This window comes from Pecten maximus, chromosome 6 (genome assembly GCF_902652985.1).
Source record: "Pecten maximus chromosome 6, xPecMax1.1, whole genome shotgun sequence".
Taxonomy (NCBI): domain Eukaryota; kingdom Metazoa; phylum Mollusca; class Bivalvia; order Pectinida; family Pectinidae; genus Pecten; species Pecten maximus.
The window spans coordinates 30,536,964-30,564,872 of NC_047020.1; the positions used below are offsets into that span (position 1 = coordinate 30,536,964).

The 27,909-nt window shown below is 37.2% G+C and overlaps 1 protein-coding gene across 6 annotated transcripts; it reads left to right on the top strand.

The window, feature by feature from the left end:
• Positions 1–111: 111 nt before the first annotated feature.
• Positions 112–27,880, top strand: LOC117329510 (dentin sialophosphoprotein-like). 6 transcript variants are annotated; one of them, XM_033887478.1, is made up of 15 exons: positions 112–149; positions 2,043–2,243; positions 2,794–2,881; positions 3,870–5,772; positions 6,993–7,051; positions 7,430–7,502; positions 9,159–9,225; positions 9,262–9,323; positions 9,517–9,632; positions 11,845–11,995; positions 12,343–12,427; positions 14,062–14,200; positions 22,325–22,421; positions 27,094–27,201; positions 27,464–27,880. In XM_033887478.1, the coding sequence occupies exons 2-15, from the start codon at positions 2,061–2,063 to the stop codon at positions 27,723–27,725; spliced, it is 3,393 nt and encodes a 1,130-aa protein (XP_033743369.1). In that variant the 5' UTR covers positions 112–149; positions 2,043–2,060; the 3' UTR covers positions 27,726–27,880. The 6 variants fall into 6 exon arrangements, with proteins under 6 accessions (XP_033743369.1, XP_033743370.1, XP_033743371.1 ...); XM_033887479.1 differs by having other exon boundaries at positions 9,159–9,204; positions 9,247–9,323; XM_033887480.1 differs by having other exon boundaries at positions 9,159–9,198.
• Positions 27,881–27,909: the final 29 nt, after the last annotated feature.

Consider the following 27,909-nt stretch of genomic DNA (forward strand, 5'->3'; position numbering starts at 1 on the left):
TTTTGTATTTATGTTATGTGTATGCTTTTATTACATTTTGATCTTGTTCATTACATATTATTCACATTCGACAAAAATCGAACAGTTTATGTTAAAGCGAAGCGGCAAATTTAAATTCACTTCCGGTTATAGTAAAATGGTGGAGGCAGGTGCGTGATATTGTAAAATTTAATCACAATGAATGTTTTTCGTTTCACCCGATGACTAATCGGTTATGATTATCGAAAGCAAATATTTTTACATCCATCACATCAACTGAAAATTGATATGGTACATATATCAACACAATAAATAGCAGCATTCATGCTTTAGTTCACTATCGGCCTCCATATTTACACTAATTACAGCAGTAATATTGAGTAAAACCGAAAAAAACAGGGCGTTTCGGCTCTTTTCAGAAGATGTTACATTGCCCCGTGAATTACTTCGACACTTCATTTATATTTATTGAAAGATATCATGCTCTTTTGGTGTTTTTTTTTTACAAAACCTCACATCTGATGTTTTCTAGTCTGTTAGGTCTTAGCAGCTTTTTCACAGTGGTAAATAAGATTGATTTTTTTTTATTATATTTGATGGATTAATACACGATTTTTTTTCTAATCTGACGATGTAATTAGACGGGGACAAATCTTACGATGTAATTAGACAGGGACAAGTAATATTGTTCATAATTATTCTATAAATAACTTGTATTTAAGACTTACCATTTTATTTTTGTGACACTTGTGTGCAATAATGGAGAGTATGTATATAGGTCTTGTAAATACTTCTCATTCAACTTATTGTTACTATATAATTAGTGGTACTTTTGCAATAACTCATTATAAAAAGGAGTAATATTATATACCCTGTCTGTACTGTGATATGCTGGGATTCCAACTGGCAACAAGAACAAATGTACATAATTAATGTGTCAAAAGATCATATTTATCTGCAAGTAAGCCTATATATACCCACTAATAAGCCATTTTAGCCCATCATCAGATCTGGATGACGGGCTATTCAAATCGGCCTGCATCCGTCGCCCATCTGTCTGTCTGTAAATTAACAATCCTTGTTATCACTATTTCTTGAATAGTACGTACTAGAGGGATCTTCCTCAACCTTGCATGTGTAGGTTCCCCTTGGTCCCTAATTGTGCCAATTAGATTTTGATTTTTGATCAGAAAAACTAAATTAACGACAGATGGCCATCTTATATATTGATAATTGAAGTTTATCACTATTTCTGGAAAAGTACTGGAGGGATATTCCTCAAACTTCATGTATAGGTTTCCGTTTGTCCCTAGTTGTGCCTATAGCTGTATATATTGAGTTTAGATTTTTTATCAGGAAAAGCAAAATGGCCGACAGGTGGCCATCTTGTATTTTAAGGATTGAAGTTTGTTATCGGTATTTCTGTAAAAGTACTGAAGGGATATTCTCAAACCTTAATGGGTAGGTTCTCCTTGGCCCCTAGTTGTGATTTTTGATCAGAAAAACAAAAAAAAGATCAGTCTCACATAGAACCAATTAAGATGCTCATTCAAAGGTGAGTGCCAAGATCCCTCTGGGATCTCTTGTTCATTTTTGCAGAACCATCAATATTACTGAAGTAGTGATTAAAATGCTAAAAGTGGATTACAAATAAGCTCTCCTTAGCGTTAATACTAATCTTGTACACTAGGGGAAGAGCTTGTTTAGGATAAATATAGTACCTTACACTAAGAACTGTATACAATATATATGAACAGGTTGTCAGCATCTCGGTCGAAAGGATCTGAAGCCATTGCTCATTATGACTTTTTAGCTAATCATGTTAATTGTAATCCATCTTGTGTTAATTCTTGTACATTTAATTTATTGACTGTGATTTGTCATTGTTTTAATAACACTTTTACTAACAAAGGATACCTGTGGGAGATTAGCTTTGCTAAACAGGTTTTTATCCTCAGTAAATAAAGTTTATTATTATTGTTGTCATTTAATCATTTATCCACATATTTTTAACACACAATTGTGACAAAATAATAATTTTTTATTTCATATGTACACTACAGGGAGTAAAGAAGAAGACCATGTCTAATACACAGACCAGCTCTCAGGGTGAAGTTCCCTCTCCTAGAAGGATCTTGGCAACTAGCACCCCTGCACCAGCATCCACTACACACAACAAACCAGATGTATCACAGCTGTTCCAGAAGCTCGGGGACAAGTTAGGATGGTTCCAGTACAACAACATTGATGCAGCTATAGAAACAGTAATGATTCAGCTATTTAACTGGATTATCTTTTTATTTTGTTTAGGATATCGAGAGATACATGTACATGCATTTGATAAATTTGTTTAAGAATAAGAATTTGGTAAGGATGTCCAGAGATAAATACAATTCAGTTAGGATAAATCGGATACTCACCATTTTAAAGTTTCAAGACAAAAATTATAATGCAATCAGTATCAATGTATAATGATAATGGACTTGCAACCTGCAAAGGTAAGAGTAAAATTAGTGATACAACTATATATAAATATAAAACTGCATTGATTTTACTATGTAATAGCGATGCTCAAGTACCATTAATATATCATTTTGTTTGTATTTTTTTAAATGGATAATATCTATTTATTGTTATGTCAGAATAATCATATCTGAAATAGAATTCTCTTTTATCATATTCTCCTTTGTTTAACTAGATCTGTAAATTCTGAAATCCACAAACATTATATGCATCACAAAAGAAACTATCTAAATAGTGGTAGTACTGCTGAATGTTATTTAAGAAATCTAAAAAAAAAATATTTTTTTTCAGTTATCCAAGAGTGCTAAAAAGAAATCTACCAGATCACGTAGAGATAAAGCCATCCATAAGGAACCAGATGACATACATACATTACAGGGTAATATATTACTTCAGAAGACATAGGATGTATTTACGACCCATGTTTCAAGGTGATATGAAGGTTTATATACCTATAGGTGTATCATATTTCCAGAGGGCTCACTCATCCAAGGGATTTTGGTTTGTTTTTGTTTAACGTCCTAGTAACAGCCAGGGTCATTTAAGGACGTGCCAGGTTTTGGAGGTGGGAGGAAAGCCGGAGTACCCGAAAGAAAAATCACCTGCCTACGGTCAGTACCTGGCAACTGCCCCACGTAGGTTTCGAACTCGCAATCCAGTGGTGGAGGGCTAGTGAAAAAGTGTCGGTACACCTTAACCAATCGGCCACCGCGGCCCCTCCCACCCAAGGGAAATATAATTCCGGGTAAAAAGACATTCACATCACCCTGCAACCAGGACTGTAAATTGTTAATGATACTGAATAATGATTTTTTTTTTTTTTTTTTTTTTTTTTTCAAATATTATACTCAAACATAAAATGGAGATGCAAGGTATCATTCTATAACAAATCCAAGTCACTCAATTGATAAAATTCCTAGTCCAGCTATTATTAATACCAGTTTTCTTGATAAAAACTCAGAAACATTTGACCAGTATTCTTGATATTTTCATATCCTGAGCATTCTTGTTTTGCATAATTTTATCTATTTCAGCTTCTTGGACTACACAAAAATATTTGTGTTTTTGATCGTCTGCCAATTTGTAAATGACTAGAAGGGAGATAACTCTCTATGTGGAATATGAGGGTAACCAGGGAATTCAAATTCTTCATGATTATTTGTACATTCCTAACACCTTTGGATGGTAGCCAAGATATTGGTTACCAATATAGTAGTCTTGCAAAGTCCATTACCCCAATAGCTCATCATTTGCGAACAATCATGAAATCATGTAAGTTCACGAAGTGAAGTATTTGTGACATCTAAGTGATAAACAGAAAGTAACTATTGAAAATTCATCAAATATTTTTATCTTGTACTTTGTAGATGCTGAGTGTAAACCCAGAAGAAAGCATCAGAAGGGAAGGATTCGACAGAAACATGACAATGAATGCCAAAGTTCAGAGGAATGTAAAGAAAACAAGAAACCAGCAGGAAAAAAGGCCAGTGTCAGATCCCAATCATCTCGTGGATCAGGGGAGGTTTCCATGGATGATGATGTACAGGGTGTACCTGTGAGGAAAAGTGCTGCATGTACTGATCTGAAAAGGTCTCAAACAACCCAAAATGATAGGAAGAAACGCAAACAAAAAACTAAAAACACTGTCAGTACTTCAGAGTCACCGCAAATACCCACAAGAGGACATGACATTCGTCTTTCAAGTGTTCGATCATCTTCAGAAAGCCCAGAATACTTGGGAGATTATGTAACAGAATCTACAAGAATTCATAGCGATGCTAGTCTTGAATGTGTGTTAGATTCAGCTGATGTGTCCGCAATTTCATTCCATCGACATGACAGTTTATCTGGTAGCACATGCATGGATAGTTTTCAGTATAACTCAAACGAAGACTCCTACAAACTGTTGAATATAAAATGTAATAGATCAAGGCAAAAGGTTTCCAACAGCACAGAAACATCTCCTACCAATGTTTGTCTGAATTTGCAGTCTTTGAGATTAGATGATTCAAAGCATGTTGATGTCAAGGGAAATAACTCTTCAAAAACTGTTAATAATTCTGGCCTTTACACAACTGCTCCAGATCCTTGTAATATAGAAGACAGTGTGGAAGTGATTGAATCTTCATGTAAGTCTGAGAAAGACATGACGGAGACCTCCTCAGGCTCAAGTTATGAAGTAGAAGATGTGTCTGTACAAGTACAACCGGTTTCTGAAGAGGAAACAGGGTATGGTCGTCACAAACTTTCCAGCACAAGCTCGGGAAGTGGATCATCTTATGAGGTTGAAGATGTATCTGTACAAGTAGATCCAATTGCTGAACAGTCTCACATCATTAGAAGTACATCTCCTTGTGTTATGTCAAAGAAAGATGGACATTTAAAATCAGATTCGTCTACTGAAAAAATTGAAGAGGATTCCTTTGTTGAGGTGGAAGATGTATCCATGCAGACCAGCTTTCAAATCCCTCCTGAGTCCCAACCAACATGTAAAACAGAGGATTCATGCAATGATGCTGATTCCAAGTCGGAGTCATTCTGTGATGTAATGGAAGACCATTCACCACAGAAACAGGTAGAGAATGAAAAGGAAGAGGTTCCGGAGGACTTACACAATATCAGTCTTCCTGACTTTGAATTTAATGTCAAGCCAAATGCCATATTCCACAAAAGGGAGCCCAGTATTTATTTTGATGCGAGTGATATATCACGGCAACCAATGAAGTTTAATAGAAGAGACCCAAGTGTTTATTTTGATGCAAAGCAATCCCTACTGAGTAGTTCACGGTCATCAAACTCCAGTTGTGAGCAAACTCAAAGTCCAAAAGACTCAGTTGAACCAAGAGCAAAGGGAGATAATTTAAAAGGTGATGAAGAAATACCAACTTGTGTTATTTCTCTCAGCGACACTGATTCAGACCATGATCAAGAGAAAAAATCATCAAAACTTTTCCAAAAGAAACACCATCAATTACACAGTTTTTCATCTGATTCTGAAGATGACCTTAAGTCTAAATATTTTCCTACAAAGAAAACAAAAGTAAAATCCCAAAGAAAGTATTCCTCATCCACTGACTCCTCCAGCGATTCTGGAATCAAATCACATCTAAGTAAAATAAGTCACCATAACCGTCTCCCTAGATCTGTTAATACCTGCACAGGTAAGGGTTCTAACAGACAGAGGTATTCTACCGAGCAGTTGGACAATTCACTACCTGATCCGGGCAGTGACCAGAAGGTCTCAGGACACTTATCAAACAAACATTGGAGGTAATTCTGAATATAAGGATAGATTTTTCACTATCACAACCCAGTATGGATTTTTCATTTTAAATAGGTGTGGCAACATTTCCTTTACTTGATTGTTGAGCACCTCGAAGAATTTAGTGAAGCCACCTGTACATGTCACTTTTAGTACAATATCAACACTGTACACTATACATATGCTCCACTGGCCAATTGTCTGATGAGGGTTACAGTGTGCAGTTATCATATATCACAAGATCTAATACTGGTTGTGATATATGAACATCTATTCAAATATATACATAAATACAATCTGAAGAAAGTGTTTCATATTTAACATTACTGTATGTATCCTCAAATAAGCCCCTCCTCTTGTGTTAAAGTTTAGTACTGTATTCATCCTCAAATAAGCCCCCTCCCCTAGTGTCAAAGTTTAGTACTGTAATTATTCTCAAATAAGCCCCCTCCCTTGTGTTAAAGTTTAGTACTGTATTCATCCTCAAATAAGCCCCTCCTCTTGTGTAAAAGTTTAGTACTGTATTCATTCTCAAATAAGCCCCTCCTCTTGTGTAAAAGTTTACTACTGTAATTATTCTCAAATAAGCCCCTCTTGTCTAAAAGTTTAGTACTGTATTCATCCTCAAATAAGCCCCCCTCCCCTAGTGTCAAAGTTTAGTACTGTAATTATTCTCAAATAAGCCCCCTCCCTTGTGTTAAAGTTTAGTACTGTATTCATCCTGAAATAAGCCCCCTCCCCTTGTGGAAAAGTTTAGTATTGAAGTTCGGAGAAGGCTATTTTGTGAACCACTTTTAGCTTACTTTACATGTATTAAAATTGATTATTCTGCAAATTGCTGGTTGTGGGCAGGGACTTACTTGTGGATAAATATGGTAATGTTGATTATCTGTTCAGTTTGTATATTTATATGTCATATGTAATACATATTAGATCTGTGATAGTCTTAAATATGATACTAGCAAATTTCTGTTGTGAAAATTGAAGTGTTTGTATAATTTTCCCTCAACTTAACATCTTCAATTAAGATATATGATCAATTTCATATGTATTTATACTAAGACTTTCGCTTACCACTGTCCTCGGGTAATATCGGTATATTCTTTGACAAATACAACTTGAGTTTGAAAATTAGAATTGCTGGTTAAATTGAAAACCTCAAGACAATATTCAATATCAATACATGTACTGTTCATGGTATTTATAATGTACTGTATAATCTCTGCAGAACTAAACAGACAGTTGTTGAAGTGGATTCCTCGAGTGATGACGAGGCACTAGAAACCTGTAAGTTCTTTTACACATTATAGTGGAATGGTTTTCATTATCAGGGATTATTTTGGAGGAGGCCATAGGGCCATCGGCCCACAGTTTTACTGAATGACTCACATGATTCAGAAAAATCCTTTAAATTCTATAAATAGCCCATAAATTATATTACAAATAGTTCTTTTTCTTGAAAATGACCAATCCATTTGGTAACCCAAAATAATCCCTGCATTATATATTCTGAACACTGCAACAAAAAGCTGTATTAACACATGAAATGTTAGCACACAAGTAAAGTGTTAATTATATAAATTATGAAATGGGAATCAAATATATTGATCATATCTGGGAGTAGGAATCTGAAATCCACACATTAAACTTAACTTTATATTTCAGTTTTTCAGAAAATGAAAGGATCCAAGAAACAGCTGAGCAGTGAAGAGGAGGAGGAAAGAAGTGAAAGAATGAGGTTAGAATACTCAACATTGATTAGTAATGCTGAAACATATTGCTATATAGTGCAAGATTCTGAACGCTCTTGTAGATGAAACTCTATCTTCTAGTCATTTTATCTTTGGAAGGAATTGCCAACATTTATGTATAGTATACATAAATGTGATTGGTAGCTAGTATGAGTTTCCCCATGGCCTGTCAAGCCAATAACTTTGGTAGTGTTTTATGCATCCATCCATCTGGTTAAAAGGTTGTGTACAACACGTCATAAACAACACAAGCAATTTCGTTTATATTTACACTGTAGATTATTTTTAAATACTAAGTGTCAATCTTTACACATCATGTTGTGGTGGTCATTGGTCAAAGTAACAATATTTACACATCATGTTGTGGTGGTCATCAGTGATTTTTTTGGCATGGATTTGGGGCCGAATACAGGCCCCTTCCCCTAAAGAAAATTTGCTGTATTTTCCCAATTTTTAGTTCGTATTTTCCCTTGTTTGTTGATAAATATGAAGAAATGTTGATCATATAACATCTCACATAATGTTTTCACAAGCCAATGCTATAATTTATTGATCATAGCTATATTATGCTTATTCAAAATGATATTAAACCATTGACTTTATGATTATTTTTGAGCTTGGAAGAAAGTACATTTTTGTCGAAATTAAAAAGATATGTCTATATTTTCCCAATGGAAAAGGTACAGGCCCCTGTATAATTAGGGTAAGAAAATCACTGGTCATTGGTCAAAGTAACAATATTTACACATCATGTTGTGGTGGTCATTGGTCAAAGTAAAGGTCAAAGATAACTTTTGAATTAAAAAAATGTACATTGACAGAATGAGTTTCATTTTGCATAGTATTATGTAAAGGAGAAGACAGTTATGAAGAAAGAGGGGTAGCATGAGGTTAGTAGAATCTATCACCCTTAACAGGTAACACAAGAGGATCCCAAAGAGGGACAAGATTCTTAAGTAACTCACCCTGAGTGTTAAAATCACCCTGTCTCACTCTAAAGGGGGTGACTGATTATTTTTCTCTACCCCTATGGACCAGTAGATTAAGTCTTAGACAAGTAAATACTGGTGATTACTTACCATTTGGCAAATGCACAATTTCTCAAAATATTTAGGTCATCTGAGCCGAAGGGTCAGGATGACTTATAGTCATTGGCATCATCTGTCGCCATCTACCATGTGTAAACTATTCACATTTCAAACTTCTCAAGTTCCACCACCGAGATTCCGCTCTAACCTGCTTGAAATGATCCTGAAAAAAGTGTTATTCATTGGGAAGGTCCAAAATCTAAGATGGCTGTCATCATGAAAAACACATTTTATACTTCCTCTCCAGATCCTCTTGTGCCATTAGGCTGAATATTGGTGAGGATGGGAAGCCGACAATGTGTTGTTATTTTTCAGCTATCTGAAAACTTCAACAAGGCAGCCACAGCGGCTATTTTGTAACATGATTGCGAAATCACGTTTTTCATGAACAACGGCTGTTTTAAACTTTGCTCAAATTCCACAAGTTGGATTTAGAGCTAACTTGCCTGAAATGGTCCTGACAAATTGTTATGTTTTGCTGTCTAATGTGCAATAATAATTTGTCAGAGTTTAGCTGTAAATCTGACGGTATTGTTTTAAAATCGTGTGTTGTAGCATGAAGGAGTTCATTGTGGACGACTCTGATGTCAGTGAGGACGAGGCTGATGTCAGTGAGGACGAGGCTGATGTCAGTGAGGACGAGGCTGATGTCAGTGAGGATGATGTGTTTTATATAAGTACTGCCTACAAGACATCATTCCACAGCACAGAAGACCAAAAGTAAGTACTTCCTAATTTAAAACAAAATTTACTTTATGAAAGACAGATGTGAAGAATTTTCTTGGAAATGTGCATTTTAAACAACTTAGATATTCATACTTCTTTCATAAGGCTGGTCCAGGTGTATTTGTAATATCTCGCTTTTTCTGTAATTTTTACAAAATGTAATTATAATATCTCCCCTATTTTTCAGGAAAATTTCACCAGTAGTTTTCCGCAACAGCAGTTCCGAAGATGAAGATTTCAAAACCCCCAAAGTTTCGACTAAAAGCAGTGCAGATCATGATTTTAAAACCCCTATAAGTACAAGTAAGAAATACCAACATTGGAGTATATTATTTTACATATACATTTTTTAAACTATTTTTTAAACTATTTTTAGACACAGACATAGGTTCTGACCATCCATCCATAATTTCCTGGGCCTGTCTCCAAAAACAAATTGTGCCTTCCGCTATAGAGGAGGGTTTTGCTTTGATATTTCTTTGGTTACCATGGAAAGCTATATCAAATTTACTGAATCCAGGGTTTCCAGAACATATCTCCTTTCCATCTTCCATAATTCCTATTACCTGAATCCAGCAAAATATCATGCTTTTAGGCGGGGATGGGGGGGGGTCTGGATGACTTCAGGATGCATGCTTCTCAGTAAGTCTCTTTTACTTTTATCTTATTCTGCAACTTCTCATTTATCAATATGGTTGAAAGTACATTTGATGCATCCAAGATTCTTTGAACGGCAGCAGATTATTCACAGAATGTGTGGTTGTTTCAAACTTTCAATGACCATCCTCATATACCCATAACTTTGACGCTGATTTTGTCAGGACACTAACATAAAATTGTCGCAATAATCCACACAGAAATACCATTAATAACTGTTTTTCAACCAAAAATGTTGATGTACGTGTAAATAGGGGAATTGTGTTTAAATACAAGTTCAAGTTCTTTAAATGAAATGAATGTGTTTTTGACATTATTCGATCTTAATATTCCATCTAAGCTTAAACTGTCGGATGAAACAACATCCTGACGAAAACGCCGTCAAAGTTACAAGTATAATCAATGTGTCAGGAAATGTGAAGGACATTTTAAACCCCTAAGATCCACCAATCAAAAATTAAACTTAATCATAGTATGCCAATTCAGTGAGCTTTAAAACAGTAATTCTGCATCCTGCAGCAGAGCGTTAACACTACAACAGCCTTTTCAGAGGCAATAAAATTCCTGAATATGACCTGATGATCATCTGTTAGCCTAGTTTGGCTTGGCACTTTGATTAGTCCCTTACCTGTGAAAGCAGGGAGGACTTTAGTTTTCCTCTCTGTCCCTCGATGTACGACGTATACATGTAACTCCAAACTGTCAGCACTGACAAAGGATTTTCTAAAATTGGTAATGGTGACCTTGACCCAACAACTCTGAAACTCAAACTTGTCTGTGACATTATGGTCCTTTGTACGTGTTTGAAGTGTGATCAAAATCCTTCAAAGACTAAAACTGAGGAGACTATAACTTTCCTTTCTGTCCATTGTGTATGTTACTGTTTTATGGAAAATCCATTGTTAACAATCTAGCAGCTTCATTCCTTGAGGGATTTTGATACCAATAGGTACCATCTGTACAAATTATTACAGTAGCTAGCAGGGGCCAGTCAAGAGTAGGGGCCGCGGTGGCCGAGTGGTTAAGGTGTCCCGACACTTTATCACTAGCCCTCCACCTCTGTGTTGTGAGTTTGAAACCGATGTGGGGCAGTTGCCAGGTACTGACCGTAGGCCAGTTGTTTTTCTCCGGGTACTCCGGCTTTCCTCCACCTCCAAAACCTGGCACGTCCTTAAATGACCCTGGCTGTTAATAGGACACTAAACAAAAACAAACCAGTCAGGGGGCATGTATTGCTTCAGCAATACCCAGTATGCTTGTTTATTCCTCTGATGACATGGTGGTTTCCCTATGAAAAAACAGAATTGGTTCCCTTAGCAGTGTAGTAATAAAAGCTCTACATATTTTGTATATTTGTTGACTGTACACAAAGATAAATAATCATTATTCAGAAGAAAAATTACTAATTGGAGACAAGATTTATTAATTCCCATGTTACATAAATATGTTAAACAATCCAAAAAATCTGCCAAATTAACAATATATTGACTTTTTATGACATATCAGGTTAATTACAGGTGTTAAATACCACAACTTACCTGGGACTACAGTTTATAATAATTCTGAAATTTCATAATAACCAGGATTCAGGTCAGACTCTTGTAAACTCTTGTAAACTGCCAAGACTGATGCAGAGAGAAAAAACCTGGACAATCTTTGTATCAATTTTATCTACTCACATCCCCACTACAAGAGAAATTTCTACCATGAAAAAGTGCATCAATTACTTTTAGGTTTTTATAGTAGTAACTAATTTTTGAGCGAAACATGGTGTAAGGTCATTCAAAACTAATGCTGTGTTCCATAGAAAAATCTATGTTTACAAACTTCTAATTGTGTAAAATATTTCTGTTGTCAGAAAAAAAGTCCCGGAAGCTACAAACACCAGGTACAGATATTTGGGGTATGAAGGAAGACAGTTACTTGTACCCATCAAATACTAAGTACAGCTTCCTCAAGTCCCTCACAGAAAACCTTCCTGTGAACAAATGTGACCCAGAGGCTATCAGGTAGACTAAATGTATTGTAAATGGTCCTATTGTCAACCTATCAGTCTAAACATAAACATTTCGTAGATTTGATTCTTTTTACAATTTTGTCAAAACAGATTTCACTGGCTTTTGTTTCAAATTCCATGTCATGAGTTATCAATTTCATATTTGCCTTGAATACATAATGTCTGATCCTCTGATTGGTTGAAACATTTTAGATTTACCGGTAAGTAACAATACAAGTTTTCTAGATTGCTGTTATTGTTTTTCTGATAAAGTGGTCGTAAGTCACAGTCGACTACTTGAAGGGAAGGAGTATGTTTTATTGACACTAATTTACTTTATTGATATTTTTTTATATTCAGATTCATCAAATCATTTAAGAAATCCAAGCTAGAACTTACTCAGCGTCTTTTTAAAATGTACAATGAAACAGTATTTGAAAACAAGGTAAGTGTGCTTCTTGTAAACTGCAGGAAGTGTAGGAGAAATATAGTAATCTTGTCCTTTCCCAAACATTTCCTGTCTAAACATTTTCAGTGGTGTGTTACACAATTCAGTCCCCACATAATGATCACAATTCAGTCCCCACATAACTATCACCATTCAGTCCTCGCATAACTATCATAATTCAGTCCTCACATAACTATCACCATTCAGTCCCCACATAACTATCACAATTCAGCCTCACATAACTATCACAATTCAGCCTCACATAACTATCACAATTCAGCCTCACATAACGATCACAATTCAGTCCTCACATAACTATCACAATTCAGTCCTCACATAACTATTACAATTCAGTCCTCGCATAACAATCACAATTCAGTCCCCACATAACTATTACAATTCAGTCCTCACATAACTATTACAATTCAGCCTCACATAACTATCACAATTCAGCCTCACATAACTATCACAATTCAGTCCTCACATAACGATCACAATTCAGTCCTCACATAACGATCACAATTCAGTCCCCACATAACTATTACAATTCAGTCCTCACATTACTATCACAATTCAGTCCTCACATAACTATCACAATTCAGTCCTCACATAACTATTACAATTCAGTCCCCACATACCGATCACAATTCAGTCCCCACATAACTATTACAATTCAGTCCCCACATAACGATCACAATTCAGTCCTCACATAACTATCACAATTCAGTCCTCACATAACTATCACAATTCAGTCCTCACATAACGATCACAATTCAGTCCCCACATAACTATCACAATTCAGTCCTCACATAACGATCACAATTCAGCCCTCACATAACTATTACAATTCAGTCCTCACATAACTATTACAATTCAGTCCTCACATAACAATCACAATTCAGTCCCCACATAACTATTACAATTCAGTCCCCACATAACGATCACAATTCAGTCCTCACATAACTATCACAATTCAGTCCTCACATAACGATCACAATTCAGCCCTCACATAACTATTACAATTCAGTCCTCACATGACGATCACAATTCAGTCCTCACATAACTATCACAATTCAGTCCCCACATAACTATCACAATTCAGTCCTCACATAACTATCACAATTCAGTCCTCACATAACGATCACAATTCAGTCCCCACATAACTATTACAATTCAGTCCTCACATAACTATCACAATTCAGTCCTCACATAACTATCACAATTCAGTCCTCACATGACGATCACAATTCCGTCCTCACATGACGATCACAATTCCGTCCTCACATAACTATCACAATTCAGTCCCCACATGAAAATCACAATTCAGTCCCCACATAACTATCACAATTCAGTCCTCACATAACTACAAAAAATTCAGTCCCCACATTACTATCACAAATGTTAAAGAATGCAATTCAGTCTTAGCAGGGCTCATTAGAGGAAACATAGTTTAAATCTTTATTCTTCTATTACACAAGTCAAAAGATTTTGATTAAATTTGATTACAATATAATTGGATTATGGGATTCAATGTTCAATAAAATGGATTATCCTGTGACCTTAGGGTGTTTGGGCCAAATGAGAATCAAGAGCTAGGTTTTTATCTCCTCAATTTGCAAAATATTTTTCAGTTACCTGATGACCTCGAGGTGATCTGGAATTGTCGCCTTTTGAGGACAGCTGGTTATTGTGTGTATAAGAAGGTGTCTGCATCTGGAGGTGCTCGTAGTGTCCGCGTAGAGCTGTCAACCAAAGTCTGTGACTCGGCAGGTACAGAAATATCAAGTACTCCTGTCCATGTGGATCTGTCCACTAAAATCTGTGACTCGGCAGGTACAGAAATATAGGGTACTCCTGTCTGTGTGGATCTGTCCACCAAAGTCTGTATCCCAGGAGGTACAGAAATATAGGGTACTCTTGTCCATGTGGATCTGTCCACCAAAGTCTGTATCCCAGCAGGTACAGAAATATAGGGTAATCCTGTCCTTGTGGATCTGTCCACCAAAGTCTGTATCCCAGCAGGTACAGAAACATAGGGTACTCCTGTCTTTGTGGATCTGTCCAACAAAGTCAGGTACAGAAATATAGGGTACTCCTGTCCATGTGGATCTGTCCACCAAAGTCTGTATCCCAGCAGGTACAGAAATATAGTGTAGGATCTGTCCACCAAAGTCTGTATCCCAGCAGGTACAGAAATATAGGGTACTCCTGTCTGTGTGGATCTGTCCACCAAAGTCAGTATCCCAGCAGGTTCTGAAATATAGGGTACTCCTGGCCGTGTGGATCTGTCCACCAAAGTCTGTATCCCAGCATGTACAGAAATATAGGGTACTCCTGTCCGTGTGGATCTGTCCACCAAAGTCAGGTACAGAAATATAGGGTACTCCTGTCCATGTGGATCTGTCCACCAAAGTCTGTATCCCAGCAGATACACAAATATAGGGTACTCCTGTCTGTGTGGATCTGTCCACCAAAGTCTGTATCCCAGCATGTACAGAAATATAGGGTACTCCTGTCCGTGTGGATCTGTCAACCAAAGTCTGTATCCCAGCAGGTACAGAAATATAGGGTACTCCTGTCCGTGTGGATCTGTCCACCAAAGTCAGGTACAGAAATATAGGGTACTCCTGTCCATGTGGATCTGTCCACCAAAGTCAGTATCCCAGCAGATACACAAATATAGGGTACTCCTGTCCATGTGGATCTGTCCACCAAAGTATGTATCCCAGCAGATACACAAATATAGGGTACTCCTGTCTGTGTGGATCTGTCCACCAAAGTCTGTATCCCAGCAGGTACAGAAATATAGGGTACTCCTGTCCGTGTGGATCTGTCCACCAAAGTCAGGTACAGAAATATAGGGTACTCCTGTCCATGTGGATCTGTACACCAAAGTCAGGTACAGAAATATAGGGTACTCCTATTCGTGTGGATCTGTCCACCAAAGTCTGTATCCCAGCAGGTACAGAAATATAGGGTACTCCTGTACATGTGGATCTGTCCACCAAAGTCTGTATCCCAGCAGGTACAGAAATATAGGGTACTCCTGTCTGTGTGGATCTGTCCACCAAAGTCAGGTACAGAAATATAGGGTACTCCTGTCCGTGTGGATCTGTCCACCAAAGTCTGTATCCCAGCAGGTACAGAAATATAGGGTACTCCTGTCCGTATGGATCTGTCCACTAAAGTCTGTATCCCAGCAGGTACAGAAACATAGGGTACTCCTGTCCATGTGGATCTGTCCACCAAAGTCTGTATCCCAGCAGGTACAGAAATATAGGGTACTCCTGTCTGTATGGATCTGTCCACCAAAGTCTGTATCCCAGCAGGTACAGAAATATAGGGTACTCCTGTCCATGTGGATCTGTCCACCAAAGTCTGTATCCCAGCATGTACAGAAATATAGGGTACTCCTGTCCATGTGGATCTGTCCACCAAAGTCAGGTACAGAAATATAGGGTACTCCTGTTCGTGTGGATATGTCCACCAAAGTCTGTATCCCAGCAGGTACAGAAATATAGGGTACTCCTGTTCGTGTGGATATGTCCACCAAAGTCTGTATCCCAGCAGGTACAGAAATATAGGGTACTCCTGTTCGTGTGGATATGTCCACCAAAGTCTGTATATACGAGACATGTTGATACATAGAGATTGTTTATTGTTGACAGGGCGTGTACGAGATACATTGATACATAGAGATTGTTTGTTGTTGACAGTAGGTATAAGACACATTGATACATAGAGATTGTTTGTTGTTGACAGTAGGTATAAGACACATTGATACATAGAGATTGTTTATTGTTGACAGTAGGTATAAGACACATTGATACATAGAGATTGTTTATTGTTGACAGAGCGTGTATAAGACATGTTGATACATAGAGATTGTTTATTGTTGACAGAGCGTGTACGAGACACGTTGATACATAGAGATTGTTTATTGTTGACAGAGCATGTACGAGACACGTTGATACATAGAAATTGTTTATTGTTGACAGTAGGTATAAGACACGTTGATACATAGAGATTGTTTGTTGTTGACAGAGCATGTACGAGACACATTGATACATAGAGATTGTTTATTGTTGACAGAGCGTGTACGAGACACATTGATACATAGAGATTGTTTGTTGTTGACAGTAGGTATAAGACACATTGATACATAGAGATTGTTTGTTGTTGACAGTAGGTATAAGACACGTTGATACATAGAGATTGTTTATTGTTGACAGAGCGTGTACGAGACACATTGATACATAGAGATTGTTTGTTGTTGACAGTAGGTATAAGACACATTGATACATAGAGATTGTTTGTTGTTGACAGTAGGTATAAGACACATTGATACATAGAGATTGTTTATTGTTGACAGTAGGTATAAGACACATTGATACATAGAGATTGTTTATTGTTGACATAGCGTGTACGAGACACGTTGATACATAGAGATTGTTTATTGTTGACAGAGCATGTACAAGACACGTTGATACATAGAGATTGTTTGTTGTTGACAGTAGGTATAAGACACGTTGATACATAGAGATTGTTTGTTGTTGACAGAGCGTGTACGAGATACGTTGATACATAGAGATTGTTTGTTGTTGACAGTAGGTATAAGACACGTTGATACATAGAGATTGTTTGTTGTTGACAGTAGGTATAAGACACGTTGATACATAGAGATTGTTTGTTGTTGACAGTAGGTATAAGACACGTTGATACATAGAGATTGTTTGTTGTTGACAGAGCATGTACGAGACATGTTGATACATAGAGATTGTTTATTGTTGACAGAGCCTGTACGAGACACATTGATACATAGAGATTGTTTGTTGTTGACAGTAGGTATAAGACACATTGATACATAGAGATTGTTTATTGTTGACAGGGCGTGTACGAGACACATTGATACATAGAGATTGTTTGTTGTTGACAGAGCGTGTATGAGACATGTTGATACATAGAGAATGTTTATTGTTGACAGTAGGTATAAGACACATTGATACATAGAGATTGTTTATTGTTGACAGTAGGTATAAGACACGTTGATACATAGAGATTGTTTATTGTTGACAGTAGGTATAAGACACATTGATACATAGAGATTGTTTGTTGTTGACAGGGCGTGTACGAGACATGTTGATACATAGAGATCGTTTATTGTTGACAGGGCGTGTACGAGATACGTTGATACATAGAGATTGTTTATTGTTGACAGAGCATGTACGAGACACATTGATACATAGAGATTGTTTATTGTTGACAGTAGGTATAAGACACATTGATACATAGAGATTGTTTATTGTTGACAGAGCATGTACGAGACACGTTGATACATAGAGATTGTTTGTTGTTGACAGTAGGTATAAGACACATTGATACATAGAGATTGTTTATTGTTGACAGAGCATGTACGAGACACATTGATACATAGAGATTGTTTGTTGTTGACAGTAGGTATAAGACACATTGATACATAGAGATTGTTTGTTGTTGACAGGGCGTGTACGAGACACGTTGATACATAGAGATTGTTTATTGTTGACAGAGCATGTACGAGACACGTTGATACATCAAAATTGTTTATTGTTGACAGTAGGTATAAGACACGTTGATACATAGAGATTGTTTCTTGTTGACAGGGCGTGTACGAGACACGTTGATACATAGAGATTGTTTGTTGTTGACAGAGCGAGTACGAGACACATTGATACATAGAAATTGTTTGTAGTTGACAGTAGGTATAAGACACGTTGATACATAGAGATTGTTTATTGTTGACAGTAGGTATAAGACACGTTGATACATAGAGATTGTTTATTGTTGACAGTAGGTATAAGACACATTGATACATAGAGATTGTTTGTAGTTGACAGTAGGTATAAGACACGTTGATACATAGAGATTGTTTATTGTTGACAGTAGGTATAAGACACATTGATACATAGAGATTGTTTATTGTTGACAGTAGGTATAAGACACGTTGATACATAGAGATTGTTTATTGTTGACAGAGCGTGTACGAGACATGTTGATACATAGAGATTGTTTGTAGTTGACAGTAGGTATAAGACACGTTGATACATAGAGATTGTTTATTGTTGACAGTAGGTATAAGACACATTGATACATAGAGATTGTTTATTGTTGACAGTAGGTATAAGACACATTGATACATAGAGATTGTTTGTTGTTGACAGAGCGTGTATAAGACACGTTGATACATAGAGATTGTTTATTGTTGACAGAGCGTGTATAAGACACGTTGATACATAGAGATTGTTTGTTGTTGACAGTAGGTATAAGACACGTTGATACATAGAGATTGTTTGTTGTTGACAGAGCGTGTATAAGACACGTTGATACATAGAGATTGTTTATTGTTGACAGTAGGTATAAGACACGTTGATACATAGAGATTGTTTGTTGTTGACAGAGCGTGTACGAGACACGTTGATACATAGAGATTGTTTGTTGTTGACAGAGCGTGTACGAGACACATTGATACATAGAGATTGTTTATTGTTGACAGTAGGTATAAGACACATTGATACATAGAGATTGTTTATTGTTGACAGGGCGTGTACGAGACATGTTGATACATAGAGATTGTTTGTTGTTGACAGTAGGTATAAGACACATTGATACATAGAGATTGTTTGTTGTTGACAGGGCGTGTACGAGACACGTTGATACATAGAGATTGTTTATTGTTGACAGGGCGTGTACGAGACACATTGATACATAGAGATTGTTTGTTGTTGACAGTAGGTATAAGACACATTGATACATACAGATTGTTTATTGTTGACAGAGCGTGTACGAGACACATTGATACATAGAGATTGTTTGTTGTTGACAGTAGGTATAAGACACATTGATACATAGAGATTGTTTATTGTTGACAGTAGGTATAAGACACATTGATACATAGAGATTGTTTGTTGTTGACAGTAGGTATAAGACACGTTGATACAAAGAGATTGTTTATTGTTGACAGGGCGTGTACGAGACACGTTGATACATAGAGATTGTTTATTGTTGACAGAGCGTGTACGTTGTTGACAGGGTGTGTACGAGACACGTTGATACATAGAAATTGTTTATTGTTGACAGTAGGTATAAGACACATTGATACATAGAGATTGTTTGTTGTTGACAGGGCGTGTACGAGACACGTTGATACATAGAGATTGTTTATTGTTGACAGAGCGTGTACGTTGTTGACAGGGTGTGTACGAGACACGTTGATACATAGAAATTGTTTATTGTTGACAGTAGGTATAAGACACGTTGATACATAGAGATTGTTTGTTGTTGACAGGGCGTGTACGAGACACGTTGATACATAGAGATTGTTTGTAGTTGACAGAGCGTGTACGAGACATGTTGATACATAGAGATTGTTTATTGTTGACAGAGCATGTACGAGACACGTTGATACATAGAAATTGTTTATTGTTAACAGTAGGTATAAGACATGTTGATACATAGAGATTGTTTATTGTTGACAGAGCGTGTATGAGACACGTTGATACAAAGAGATTGTTTATTGTTGACAGTAGGTATTAGACACATTGATACATAGAGATTGTTTATTGTTGACAGGGCGTGTACGAGACACGTTGATACATACAGATTGTTTGTTGTTGACAGAGCGTGTACGAGATACGTTGATACATAGAGATTGTTTGTTGTTGACAGAGCGTGTACGAGATACGTTGATACATAGAGATTGTTTATTGTTGACAGTGCGTGTATGAGACACGTTGATACAAAGAGATTGTTTATTGTTGACAGTAGGTATTAGACACATTGATACATAGAGATTGTTTATTGTTGACAGAGCGAGTACGAGATACGTTGATACATACAGATTGTTTATTGTTGACAGAGCGTGTACGAGACACGTTGATACATAGAGATTGTTTATTGTTGACAAAGCGAGTTCGAGACATGTTGATACATACAGATTGTTTATTGTTGACAGAGCGTGTACGAGACACGTTGATACATAGAGATTGTTTATTATTGACAGAGCGTGTACGAGACACATTGATACATACAGATTGTTTGTTGTTGACAGTAGGTATAAGACACATTGATACATACAGATTGTTTGTTGTTGACAGTAGGTATAAGACACATTGATACATAGAGATTGTTTATTGTTGACAGAGCGTGTACGAGACATGTTGATACATAGAGATTGTTTATTATTGACAGAGCGTGTACGAGACACATTGATACATACAGATTGTTTGTTGTTGACAGTAGGTATAAGATGCATTGATGCATAGAGATTGTTTATTGTTGACAGTAGGTATAAGACACGTTGATACATACAGATTGTTTGTTGTTGACAGTAGGTATAAGATGCATTGATGCATAGAGATTGTTTATTGTTGACAGAGCGTGTACGAGACACGTTGATACATAGAGATTGTTTATTATTGACAGAGCGTGTACAAGACACAATGATACATAGAGATTGTTTATTGTTGACAGAGCGTGTACGAGATACGTTGATACATAAAGATTGTTTGTTGTTGACAGGGCGTGTACGAGACACATTGATGCATAGAGATTGTTTATTGTTGACAGAGCGTGTACGAGACATGTTGATACATAGAGATTGTTTATTGTTGACAGTAGGTATAAGACACATTGATACATACAGATTGTGTATTGTTGACAGAGCGTGTACGAGACATGTTGATACATAGAGATTGTTTGTTGTTGACAGAGCGTGTACGAGACATGTTGATACATAGAGATTGTTTGTTGTTGACAGTAGCTATAAGACATGTTGATACATAGAGATTGTTTATTGTTGACAGTAGGAATAAGACACGTTGATACATAGAGATTGTTTATTGTTGACAGTAGGTATAAGACACATTGATACATAGTGATTGTTTATTGTTGACAGGGCGTGTACGAGACATGTTGATACATAGAGATTGTTTGTTGTTGACAGGGTGTGTACGAGACATGTTGATACATAGAGATTGTTTGTTGTTGATAGTAGGAATAAGACACGTTGATACATAGAGATTGTTTATTGTTGACAGTAGGTATAAGACACATTGATACATACAGATTGTTTGTAGTTGACAGAGCGCGTACGAGACACATTGATACATAGAGATTGTTTGTTGTTGACAGTAGGTATAAGACACGTTGATACATAGAGATTGTTTATTGTTGACAGAGCGTGTACGTTGTTGACAGAGTGTGTACGAGACGCATTGATACATAGAGATTGTTTGTTGTTGACAGTAGGTATAAGACACATTGATACATAGAGATTGTTTATTGTTGACAGGGTGTGTACGAGACACATTGATACATAGAGATTGTTTATTGTTGACAGTAGGTATAAGACACATTGATACATAGAGATTGTTTATTGTTGACAGGGTGTGTACGAGACACGTTGATACATAGAGATTGTTTATTGTTGACAGTAGGTATAAGACACATTGATACATAGAGATTGTTTGTTGTTGACAGAGCGTGTACGAGACGCATTGATACATACAGATTGTTTGTTGTTGACAGTAGGTATAAGACATGTTGATACATAGAGATTGTTTATTGTTGACAGAGCGTGTACGAGACATGTTGATACATAGAGATTGTTTGTTGTTGACAGAGCATGTACGAGACATGTTGATACATAGAGATTGTTTATTGTTGACAGAGCGTGTACGAGACGCATTGATACATACAGATTGTTTGTTGTTGACAGTAGGTATAAGACATGTTGATACATAGAGATTGTTTATTGTTGACAGAGCGTGTACGAGACACGTTGATACATAGAGATTGTTTATTGTTGACAGTAGGTACAAGACACGTTGATACATAGAAATTGTTTATTGTTGACAGAGCGTGTACGAGACACGTTGATACACGAGCTGTGTCATGCTGCGGTGTGGTTAGTTAACGGGAAGACTGATGGACACGGGCCGTACTGGAGGTATTGGTAAGTATCCTTGTACTGCAGATGACTGCAGAGATTTTCAGCTCTACCTTTGAAATGTGGCGGGAATGAAAAATGTAATATTCATGTCTATCATATAACAACACTCCTTTTTAGCACACCTGGTCCCAAGGACCAAGGTGAGCTTATGCCATACTGTATCGTCCGTCGTCCGTCCGAGGTGGGGACTAGAAATTGTACAAATGGTAGGGCTGACCCCCCTGGGGGCTGAGGGGCTGGGCCAAAAAGGGTCATTTTTGCTAAATTGATATAAACGACTTTTTCTCTGAAACTAAGCAATGGATATCACTCATATTTGATTGGAAGCATCCTTATGGGGTAGGTATACAAACTTGTACATATGGTGAGGCTAATCCCCAGGGGGCCTGAGGGATTGGGGCCAAAAAGGGTCAATTTGACTAAATTGATATAAATGACTTCTTCTGTGAAACTGAGCAATGTATAATGCTCATATTTGACTGGTAGCATCCTTATAGGGTAGGCATACAAAATTGTACAAATGGTGGGGCCAGAAGGGGTCAATTTGACTAAATTGATATGACTTCTTCTCTGAACCTGAGCAATGGATAATGCTCATATTTGACTGGTAGCATCCTTATAGGGTAGGGATACAAAATTGTACAAATGGTGGGGCCAGAAGGGGTCAATTTGACTAAATTGATATGACTTCTTCTCTGAACCTGAGCAATGGATAATGCTCATATTTGACTGGTTGCATCCTTATAGGGTAGGAATACAAAATTGTACAAATGGTTGGACTAACCCCCCGGGGGCCAGAGGGTGGAGCCAAAAGGGGTCAATTTGGCTAAATTGATATAAACAACTTCTTCTCTGGAACTAAGCAATGTATGACATTGATATTTCAGTGGTAATATCCCCAGGAGCATCAAGAGATAAACACAATCCTGATGTAAAAATAGGCACAGGGTTCTTTCCGCATCCCAAGGGACTTATAGTTTCTTTAAATACAATCATGTTGAATTTTGACTTTGTTTCTGGGTTATATCTTTGAAGCAGTTGAGACCACAACATAATCATACATCAACAAATAAAGCTATTAGCAAATTTTTGATGTTTGCTCAAATAAACCAGGTGAGCGATACAGGCCGTCTGGGCCTCTAGTTTGTTTAATATCTCATATATTTCATTGTTCCGAATTCAAAATTATGTGTTTAATTCATGTCAGCAGTGCTATTCAAATCAGTGTCCATCCATCCATTCTCAGAAAAGTACTGAAGAGATTTTTCTCAAATTTCATATGTAGGTTTCCCTTAGTCCCTAGTTGTGCATATTGTATTTTGGAACTGATAAGAGAACAACATGGCCAAAAACAGCCATGTTGGATTTTGACAATTGAACTTTGTTATTGCTAGTTCTCAGAAAGTAGTGAAAGTGTGGTTCTTAAACTTAATATGTAGGTTCCACTTAGTTCTTAGTTGTGCATATTTCATTTCTTGAAGTACTAATAGCCATTGTGGGTCTTTCTCAAATTTGAATGTAGAGGTTTCCATTGGTCTCCGGTTGTGCATGCAAGTCTGATAGAAAGAACTACTAAATGGATCACAAAGAGTACTGCCATCTTGGATTTTGGCAATTGCAGGTTACTCATACTATGTAGTGTTGTATGAAGTTAATAAATGTTTTGAAGGAAGAGAGAAAGAAGAGGAAAGATCACTCTTTCATTTGACTGATATGGATCATTCAGTGGAGGGCACCAAGATCTCTTTTTATATATGGTTTTCCTTGTTGTCAGATTATTGAGAGAAATAAGGGAATGAAGAGAAAAGACAGGTCTTTCATTTGACTGATATGGATCATTCAGTGGAGGGCTCCAAGATCCTTCTGGGATCTCTTGTTATATGAAGGTTTTCCTTGTCAGATTATTGAGAGAAATAAGGGAAAGAAGAGAAAAGACCGATCTTTCATAGAACCCATAAAGATCATTAGATGGTGGATGTCAAGATCCCTTTTGGATGTCTGTCAACAGTTGTGATATAATGAAAATTCAAATACAGCTTTTCAAGTGTGAAAACAAAAGGAATTTCAAAATAATAATCTCTACTGCCTGCCAAGTTTATAGGAAATGTTCAGTACAGCCATATTTTATTTTCTATTTCTTTAAGAATTTAGAAAATGGTGTGTACAGAATTGACCCTCTTAATAATGTAATTTAAATTGAACATTGCTATCCTTTGAATGTGTAACTGTAGTCATGTCTATATTTCACTTTACAGCAGAGCCTTCCAAACAGTTGTCGTGAAAACCAAGTATTTCAATCAAATTTAAATAAAAAATTAGTATGTTTGTTACCACTATCATCTTTTGTATATTTAGCTCACCTGCCCGAAGGGCAAGTGAGCTTATGCCGTGGTGCGGCGTCCGTCGTCCAGCCATCCGGCGTCAACTTTTTCATTCAAACAACTTCTTCTCAATAACCAAGAGGCCCAGGGACTTGATATTGGGCCTGTAGCATGCTGGGGTGAAGGGCTACAAAAATTGTTCAAATAAATGACCTTGACCTTCATTCAAGGTCACATGAGTCAAATAGGCTATAATCTTCAAACAACTTCTCAATAACCAAGAGGCCCAGGGACTTGATATTGGGCCTGTAGCATGCTGGGGTGAAGGGCTACAAAGTTTGTTCAAATAAATGACCTTGACCTTCATTCAAGGTCACATGGGTCAAATAGGCTATAATCTTCAAACGACCTCTTCTCAATAACCAAGAGGCCCAGTGACTTGATATTGGGCCTGTAGCATGCTGGGGTGAAGGGCTACAAAGTTTTTTTCAAATAAATGACCTTGACCTTCATTCAAGGTCACATGAGTCAAATAGGCTATAATCTTCAAACGACTTCTTCTCAATAACCAAGAGGCCCAGGGACTTGATATTGGGCCTGTAGCATGCTGGGGTGAAGGGCTACCAATTTTGTTCAAATAAATGACCTTGACCTTCATTCAAGGTCACATGAGTCAAATAGGCTATAATCTTCAAACGACTTCTCAATAACCAAGAGGCCCAGGGACTTGATATTGGGCCTGTAGCATGCTGGGGTGAAGGGCTACCAATTTTGTTCAAATAAATGACCTTGACCTACATTCAAGGTCACAGGGGTGAAATCGGCTTAAATCTGTAAACAATAATTTTGCGTTAGCCAAGAGCCTCCAAGACCTGATATTAGGCCAATAGAATGCTGGAATGAAGGGCTAGAAAATGTTCAATATGAATAAAACTAGCTTACAATGATATTTGAATAAAGAGGTTATCAACATAGTATCTTTAGAAATGACCTCCATCAACTTCAAAGTTGCTGTAGAACCAGGTGAGTGATACAGGCCCAATGGGCCTCTTGTACTGTATCAACTACCTTGGGTCAAAAGGGGCCGCGGTGGCCGAGTTGTTAAGGTGTCCTGACACTTTATCACTAGCTCTCGACCTCTGGGTTGCGAGTTTGAACCTACGAGGGGCAGTTGCCAGGTACTGACTGTAGGCCAGTGGCTTTTCTCTGGGTACTCTGGCTTTCCTCCACCTCCAAAACCTGGCACGTCCTTAAATGACCCTGGCTGTTAATAGGACGTTAAACAAAAACAAACCAATTGGGTCAAAAACCAGGTAACTTACTACAAATAGAATTAGAATGATTTTATGAAAGTTCATACACTTGTGCAGTACCATCATTTCTTGGATGAGTTTGCTTAACAACCTGGGGGCCATGATAGCTGTCATTCATGTAACCTCATGTGAAGATCTGAGGTGCGTGGTTTGACGGCAGTTAGTGTTTCTCAGCTTCTTTTTCTTGACGTTGTGTTCTTGGGCAAGACACTTGACCTTGCTCTGGATGGCGTATGGTGGGCCTCCAGTATGTTGTTCTGTGATGTAGCCACCAGCTACAAGAAGACCCCACCTCAAAAGAACCTCAACTGTTCATGGGGCAATAATTTGGTTTGGTTTGGTTTATTTTGTTTAACGTCCTATTAACAGCTAAGGTCATTTAAGGACGGCCTCCCATGCATGCATGCATGCGTTTGGTGAGTGCGTATGTGTGTTTGGGGAGGCTGCGGTATGTTCGTGTTAAGTCTCCTTGTGATAGGCCGGAACTTTTGCCGATTTATAGTGCTACCTCACTGAAGCATACTGTCGAAGACACCCAGCAGGACACCCCACCCTGTCACATTATACTGACAACGGGCGAACAAGTCGTCCCACTCCTAATATGCTGAGCGCTAAGCAGGAGCAGCAATTACCATTTTTAAAGACTGGTATGTCTCGGCTAGGGGACAGAACCCAAAGCCTTCCTCACAGCGGCAAACACTCAACTAAAGGCCAAAAGTGAGGCATTGTCAAGGGAGACATTAGGAAGAAGAAAGTTTGTAAGAAAGAAGAGAAAAGATAAGATCCCAAATTCAGTCGCCTATGGGGCAATAAACCCAACAAACAATATCAACCATCTGGGTTCAAAAATTAGGCCACTGTTACTATGAATAGGATTAGGTCCAATTGTCATGAAACCTCTTACACAGAAAACCGCATGTTTTACAATTGATACAAGCACTGTCTCAGTGTTATAGTCTATAACACTGAAATTATAGCTAATAATATATTTATTACATCTATATGTTTTTTTCATGACATGTCAAAATTTCTATTTTCTAGGGCCAAAAAGTCAAACCAGACCCATCCAGAAATTCCTGTGATTGGCCGTTGTCATAGTTACAGTATTAGCACCAAGTTTACCTACCAGTGCAGTCAGTGTGGATACAGGTAAATTTTTGGTGGGCCAGTCATTGTTAAAATAAAACTCATTAAACAATGAAATATAGAAAATGCAAATAATTGGTTTAGAAATGACAAAATAGGACCTTTAAATTATTTATCTTAATTTATAACTCATAACAAAACTTATTTTTATTAACTTGTGTATAAAGAGGAAACTGGAACAGGAACTGTCTACCTAGTAATATTGACAGAGTCGAGATGTATTACGTTGTTTGTGACATACTATTGTGACATTCTCTGTTTGTAGGATCGGTCGCCATTCCAAGTCACTGAATACAGACACTAAAGTGTGTGGATACTGTCACGGTCGGTTCACACTACTGAGTAACACTGGAGTGAGTGGTTCTACACCAGTGGGTGGAGGATCTACACCTCGTACACCCAACAAGTTCGCTTTGTTTGTCAAGGACAACTATGGTGACATTAAGAAACGAGAGCAGAATCTTAAACACAAAGACATTATGAAGATCCTCAGTCAGGAATTTGCAAAAAGCAAAATCTCAGGATGAATTTTTTTTAATTGATTCTATAAAACATAAATTTCATGAACTTTCAGTTATTCTGTGGACAATTAGCAGATTTAAATTGTTTGTATTTATTGTTTTAATCATGTTGTGTTTTACTACAAATGTAAGCCTGATCTCAATAAAAAACAGTCATTTTACTTCACTTTGACCGATTCTTATCTAAAAC

Excerpts from the sequence above, each read along its gene's own strand:
- LOC117329510 (XM_033887476.1), top strand. The coding sequence starts at position 2,061 with ATGTCTAATACACAGACCAGCTCTCAGGGTGAAGTTCCCTCTCCTAGA. Across the intron at positions 5,773-6,992 it reads TTATCAAACAAACATTGGAG|AACTAAACAGACAGTTGTTG; the intron begins GTAATTCTGAAT and ends TAATCTCTGCAG. Across the intron at positions 9,633-11,844 it reads TAAAACCCCTATAAGTACAA|AAAAAAAGTCCCGGAAGCTA; the intron begins GTAAGAAATACC and ends TTCTGTTGTCAG.